Source organism: Plasmopara halstedii (genome assembly GCF_900000015.1).
Source record: "Plasmopara halstedii genome assembly, contig: Scaffold_444, whole genome shotgun sequence".
NCBI lineage: Eukaryota > Oomycota > Peronosporomycetes > Peronosporales > Peronosporaceae > Plasmopara > Plasmopara halstedii.
In genome coordinates, this window is record NW_020187364.1 from 578,359 (window position 1) to 585,545 (window position 7,187).

General features: G+C 42.3%; 2 protein-coding genes across 2 annotated transcripts; one reads left to right on the plus strand and one right to left on the minus strand.

Moving 5' to 3' along the window:
- Nucleotides 1-3,152: 3,152 nt before the first annotated feature.
- Nucleotides 3,153-4,202, minus strand: PHALS_10079 (ceramide synthase 4-like; the record flags this gene model as incomplete). Its single annotated transcript, XM_024725438.1, has 2 exons — nt 3,153-3,586; nt 3,671-4,202. 2 exons carry the CDS (start codon nt 4,200-4,202, stop codon nt 3,153-3,155), a joined length of 966 nt encoding a protein of 321 aa, XP_024576215.1.
- Nucleotides 4,203-5,399: 1,197 nt separating this feature from the next.
- Nucleotides 5,400-5,934, plus strand: PHALS_10080 (uncharacterized protein; the record flags this gene model as incomplete). The annotated part of the gene is made up of 3 exons (XM_024725439.1): nt 5,400-5,449; nt 5,512-5,659; nt 5,719-5,934. 3 exons carry the CDS (start codon nt 5,400-5,402, stop codon nt 5,932-5,934), a joined length of 414 nt encoding a protein of 137 aa, XP_024576216.1.
- Nucleotides 5,935-7,187: the final 1,253 nt, after the last annotated feature.

A 7,187-nucleotide genomic window follows, 5' to 3' on the forward strand; every position in this document is an offset into this window, starting at 1 on the left:
ATATCGCAATTTCCTTGATTCTCAAACATGTTGACAGCGCAGTACATTTTGTGTCTGACTCGTATAGCATCGTCAAAATACAACGTACCATCATGACACATGACAATATACAGTCTGGGCGACACAAAAACGCTGCCTCCACAACACCCCGCATTTGAATTGACGTGGATCTCGCTCAGAGTGAGCTTTGACTCTGTGTGCCCAGGGTAAAAATTCTGCACGTGCCCAGCTCACGACGGAGAAACAGCATATTTGCGCCCATTGCAATCTTCATAAGTCCGTGCGCAAAAGCGAGATCTAGTTTGTGTTACCTCAGTTGACAAAGCACTCCATCACGTGTACTGATGTCGCGAGTTTTCTAGGCTTCGCGCATGTGGAATACTTGCGTATCGAATCGTCGAAGAAAAATGAGCTGCTAGATTTTATGATAGTTCTTATCACCAGTATGTAGGCTGAGCACATAAGGAAACGTTTACAGCCGACGGATTAGTCGGGTGTCTTCTTGCATGTGCTGTACGCACCGAGACATTTTAAGTCCACCCAACCTTACTTGATGAAACAGTGAATGTCGCATTAAATGTGGAAACCGACTTGCGATAGACGAGGGACGAATGGTTTGCAGGGTGTGAAGATTCTGGGCGTGCACGAGAGATGATGGATTTCATGTGAGATGAGGGTGGGGAAGCGATCTCTTGTCTGTCGGCATCATGGCACACAAGATAGGTAACACCTACAGAGAACTGACTGACAGATTGTTTTTGGTAGAATATCCGATTCCAGTGGTTGTAGGGTTGCCTACTGGGACGATAGCACACGAGCCATAAATACGATGCAATATCGATGCCTTTTTAATCGAGGATACCTGTCAAATTGTTGATGGTTCTTCGGACATCAGAATTTAGTTTGGTAGCTTAGATTTATTGTTTCGAGGACTGATTTCAAGATATAATCCAATCTTGAGAATGACCACAATGGAACTTTGAGAGTATCGATGAGTTGGAGTTAGGCACCACGCACCTTTATTTGATTGATGCTTCGGGTATTAACGATCGATCCAAACTAGAAAGCTAATGTGCATCTAAAACGGGTACGATGGTGCAACAGATTTATAGCAGAGCATCAGAATTTCGATAAAACTAGCAACGATATTTCTGGGGACTTCGAAGAAAGATATACCGCGGTCTACAGAATATATTGCTGCTGATACGAGACTGAGCGACTGTGTTTAGTATACGTCCGCTCAGACAAGAGATAGATACTGCATGTCGCGGTTCGCACGTCCGATGTCTTGCAAGATAGATATTTGTAGCTATGATGACGTGGGCCTCGATAGACAACATTTGACAAAAAGGGCATAATACTCCCAAAACATGTCATCTTGGTAGGAAAAGGACGTACGGCTTTGCGGTAATTGTCTGGGTAGCTTAAAATATACGAACGGGTAAGCACCCACAAGTGCAACGGCCAAATGTCAAAATCATCGCACATGCGTTGACAGCCTGGCCAGCCTGTCGATTCCAGTAGCGCACTGATCATTATAATTGAGACATATCAACGAATTCTTCTAGGAATGCAGGTACGATGGACTTTGCATACCGTTTGAGCAATATGATTCATTTTGCTGCTGTACGCGGCTTTAGAGTGCTCCTCAACAAATTCTTTCGCCAGCATTGCTTGACTGTGTAAATTGTCTCAGATAAAACTTGCTAGAGCGACATGATTCCACCTATTGAGTTTGTGTCGAATGATGTTGAACAGGCTTCAGCAGACTTTACTGTTTTATCGTGGATTTCGTGTACCCTTGACACCTCCAAAATGTGAATGTCAACTACTCGGCTGATAACGATGCCATTAAGATATCGGTACCATTGGCCCAGAAGGTGCTTGCCATCTCTAGAACCAAATCATCAGTATTACGAAAGTTTTGATTCCCGCGTAAGCATAGGAATGAATACATGTGTTAGCAAGTGGCAAAACAGCACCGCCTTAGGATGTGTAGAGAGTTATACTAATTTCTAGTGATCAATTAAGGTTCCGAACTTGTTGGAGCTTGTGCCGAGGATTTGGTAGGTTATCGACTGAAAAACAACAACACACTGCAATATCAAAGGCTCTGTTATTTAAATAATAAACAAATAAATTTACCATAAATCGGTGCACATGTTTTGGCATTTTTATGTCTTTGAGGTGGAGATTAACGGTGTGGGTAATCGTCAGATAGCTCCCCTAGCTCCATATGCTGTAGAGCCATAAGCGCCCCTACAAGTATAATATTGTGCATTGCACGCGAGTTGTTGCATCCCGTTGGGTGACCAACGGGATACAACAAGTCCATGATTTTGGTGGTCAGGATTATTTGACGAAATAAGATCACATGATCATACATTTTTGGCGTCAAGGTCTGTGCATACTCGGTATATCACGACTAGAAACTTTATAGCAGGGGCAACAGTGACTCAGAGGATCACCGAATGAATACTATAATGAGCTGCAAGTACCTTGTAATACGTCATGATTGTCAGCTTTGAGTCAATTATACGCAGTCATACATCAATCGAATTTTTCTAAAGATTTTGCCCCCCGTCTAAACTTGACGATTTGCTGATTAAGACCGCTTGAAATCACTTACAGAACTGAAATTATAGGAAGAGAAAACTAATTAAATCTCTCGAGCACCTTTGGTATAGAATTCATTAAACACTAAAATAGCAAGTTATCGCAAGTGCTGGCGATATAGACGTGTATAGCAAGTTGACCAGAGGATTATGCTCTCGAAAGGATATCTTAGACCAATTCTCGATATTAATATCTCAAAAGCAACATCAAGCATGTTCAATTCCGTGGCAACTCGGAATGAGATTTCTGCGAACAGGTATATTTGATCTGCCACATTCAATCTGATTGGATTGCCGTACTACTGTCGACGCTGCGGCTTCCTCGACATTTTTATTGTCTGATCGGCAGCAAAAGAATTTGATGCAAAATGAGCTAGGTATTTCCAAATGTTAAAGCCTGGCCGTGCCCATTGCACAAATAAACAAACGATACTTGCTTTTCTATTGCATGCCTTATTACATACTATATATCATCGTAGCTCACCAAAATCGCTCTTACTCAAGAAGGCTCATGGTCATCGCAGTCGTTTCAATTGTCTATTCAGCTCTTGGTGTTCGGCGGCGTTGGGGCTTCGCTGCACCAGCAATATTCGCATCAAGTGGCTCAATAGACTCTTCCTTTTTTTCCTCGTCCTCTGAATCGCTGCGAATATCTTTTTCGACATTACCGTCGCCCACCGCTTTAATCACCATTTTGATAATTAGAAAGCCCCAATATATGTGAAGCACAAGCAACAAGCACAAAAACCCAAAAAAGACAGCCCAGACCCAGTACCACACGGGTGCATCAAAACCGTGAAAAGTACCGGCTTCCATGATTGACGCGACGATATCCCGGTAAGCAAAGGCGTAGGCGCTGTGTAGAATATTATGCGAGTAAAAGAACCAGCGCACAATGAACCACAACAGCGCAAACAAGCCAAACAGGATGTTTGCTACGGTCTCCCACTGAAGATACACGAAAATCTTGGCTAAAATCGAGTTACCATTGACAAGGTTATATACGATATGAGTTAGTTAACTTGTTAATAATTATTAACATCGTGCAAACGTACCTGTTTCAAGCATCAGGTCGTTAACATCGTGGAGCATGAGCACACAGATTCCGATCTTTGTGAGGTCAACGCTATACGAAAAAAGCATGAGCGAGATGGTTGCAAAATGGTGCAAAAGCATCTCGGCATTATCCTTCCGCTTGACAGTATAGTGTTTGTTGGTAATGTTTAGCATAAAATCAATGCTTTGGAACCAGAAGCTCAAATAAAACATGTAGTACCAGCGCTGTGCCTCATTGGCTACGTATGGAAAATCTGTGAAATACTCCTGCTTGTTGAAAAACCAAGACTCATTCCACCCAACGTATAGACCGTAGATATGAAATGCGCCAACCGCCGCATTCTTATACAATGACTCGCGCATCTTGTCCTTCTTGTCCTTAGTCAACCATCCTTTGCGCAGCACAAAGTTTACACTGGGTCGAATAATCACCGTATCAACGAGGTAATGATATAAATATAGGCCTCCTAAGGCCATGACAAAGCGCTTAGCCTCTTCTGCGGGGTCGCATTCGGTTAGAAAGCAAGGCATGTCAACAAGAATTCTGCACCTGACGCGTGGTCCAAATTATGCGTAATAATTCAGTGCTCATTTCAAAAAGAGATAGACAATATAAATTATATGAGGATGCAACACAGCAAAAAATTCCGGCTATGTTACATAGTATTTAGCACCTGTTCTTCACATATTGATCAATTAAAAAACATTCTCGGAGCGTCAAAATTAGAGTCCGTTAAGCATAAAAATGCCATACACTTAGTTATAATGTGAAGATCTAGCCTAGCTAGTTCCACTCGTTTATTTTGAGCTGTATTAAGTGCTTGTAACTTATAGACATGTAGGGGCAGATCGCTTATGGCTCCGAAGCATATGGAGCTAGGGAACTTTTTGAAGATTACCAATTTAAAATTGTTATTTTTACATTCAAGATGCTACAACCTTTATTTTCGACTAAACGAAGTGCCTTGGTTCCCATTATCAACGGCATTGGTATCTGTAAGGAACATATCATCTTGTAAAATCATACAAATTCGTTCAAGCCACTCAAACTGTCACTTGGCCCGCACCGTTATTCCCCACAAAGACAATAACTCGTTAAAAAAAGGCCAAAACATGTGCACCGATTTATGGTAATTTATCACATTTAATATCGAAATAATTTGTTTACTATTTTAATAACAGTGCCTTTGATATTGCAGTGTGTTGTTGTTATTCAGTCGATAACCTACCAATCCTCCGCACAAGCTCTCAACAGTCCGAGACCGTAATTGATCACTAAAAATTTGTGTAACTCTCTACGTATCATAAAGCGATGCCACTTGCTAACACATGTATTCATTCCTATGCAAATCAAAAGTATATTATCTACCCGGGCATGAATTGGTTCTAGAGATGGCAAGCACCTTCTGGGCCAATGGTACCGATATCTTATTGGCATTGTTATCAGCCGAGTAGGTTGACATTCACATTTTGGAGGTGTCAAGGGGACACGAAATCCACGATAAAATAGTGAAGTCTGCTGAGGCCTGTTCCAACATCATTCGACACAAACTCAATGGGTGGAACCATATTGCTCTAGCAAGTTTTATCTGAGACAATTTACACAGTCAAGCAATGTTGGCGAAGACTTTTGTTGAGAAGCGTTTTAAAGCTGCGTACAGCAGCAAAATGAACCATAATGCTCAAACGGTCTGCAAAGACCATTTTTTGATATATCTTAATTATTCAATGATCAGTGCGCTACTGGAATCGACAGGCTGGCCGGGCTGTCAACGCATGTGCGATAATTTTGACATTTGGCCGTTACACTTGTTTGTGCTTACCCGTTCGTATATTTTAGGCTACCTGCAGATAATTACCGCAAAGCCGTATGTCCTTTTCCCACCAAAATGACATGTTTGAGAAGTATTATGCCCCTTTTGCCAAATGTTGTATCGCGAGGCCCACGTCATCATAGCTACAAATATCAATCGTACAGGACATCGGACGTGCGAACCGCGACATGCAGTAGATATCTCTTGTCTTTGCGGACGTATACTAAATACAGTCGCTCAGTCTCGTATCAGCAGCAATATACTTTGTAGACCGCGGTATATCTTTCTTCAAAGTCCCCAGAAATATCTTTGCTAGTTTTCCCGAAATTCCGATGCTGTGCTACAAAGCTGTTGCACCATCGTACCCGTGTCAGATGCACATTAGCTTTCTAGTTTGGATGGCTCATAAATCTCCAAAGCATCAACCAAAAGAAGTGTGTGGTGCCTAACATCAATTCATCGATACTCTCAAAGTTCCATTGTGGTCATTCTCACGATTGGACTATATCCTGAAATAAGTAAATTAATCTAAGCTACCAAACTAAATCCTGAGGTCCGAAGAACCATCAACAATTTGACAAGTACCCTCCATTAAAGAGGCATTGTTATCGCATCGTATTTGGCAATTAATGGCTCGTGTACTATTGACAACTCTTGCAGACGCGCGTCGAGCACATTTGCACAACCCCCTTGAATCTATCAAGGCTTTCCGCGGCTATATAGAACTTGAAGCGTTTGATCAACAATCCTGAGTTGTGCGCTGCATAATCAAGAAGGTCTCGTTCTTTTAGTTTGAGTCGTATTTACTTCGACCTCCACTAGGTGAAAAAGAACCTGGCTCTTATCCAGTAGGCAACCCTACAACTACTGGAATCGGATATTCTACCAAAAACAATCTGTCGGTTAGTTCTGTGTAGGTGTTACCTATCTTTTGTACCTTGATGCCGACAGGCAAGAGATCGCTTCCCCACCCTCATCTCACATGAAACCCATCATCTCTCGTGCACGCCCAGAATCTTCACACCCTGCAAACCAGTCGTCCCTCGTGTATCGCAAGTCGGTTTCCACATTTAATGCGACATTCACTGATTCATCAAGTAAGGTTGGGTGGACTTAAAGTGTCTTGGTGCGTACAGCACATGCAAGAAGACACCCGACTAATCCGCCGGCTGTAAACGTTTCCTTATGTGGTCAGTCTAAATACTGGTGATGAGAACTATCATAAAATCTAGCAACTCATTTTTTTGACAATTAGATACGCAAGTATACCACATGCGCGAAGCCTAGAAAACTCGCGACATCAGTACACATGATGGAGTGCTTTGTCAACTGAGGTAACACAAGCTAAATCTCGCTTTTGCGCACGGACTCCCGGAGATTGCAATGGGCTCAGATTTGCTGTTTCTCCGTCGTGAGCTGGGCACGTGCATATTTTACCCTGGGCACACAGAGTCAAAGCTCACTCTAAGCGAGATCCCCGTCAATTCAAATGCGGGGTGTTGTGGAGGCAGCGCTTTTGTGTCACCCAGACTATGAATTGTCATGTGTCATGATGGTGACATTGTACGTTGACGATACTATACGAGTCAGACAAAAATGTGCGACGCTGTCGACATGTTTGCGAATCAAGGAAATCTGCAATAGAGTATTGCATTATTTGAGCGTTTAAAAATGTCTCATATCAACACTTTTTGTCGCAAGG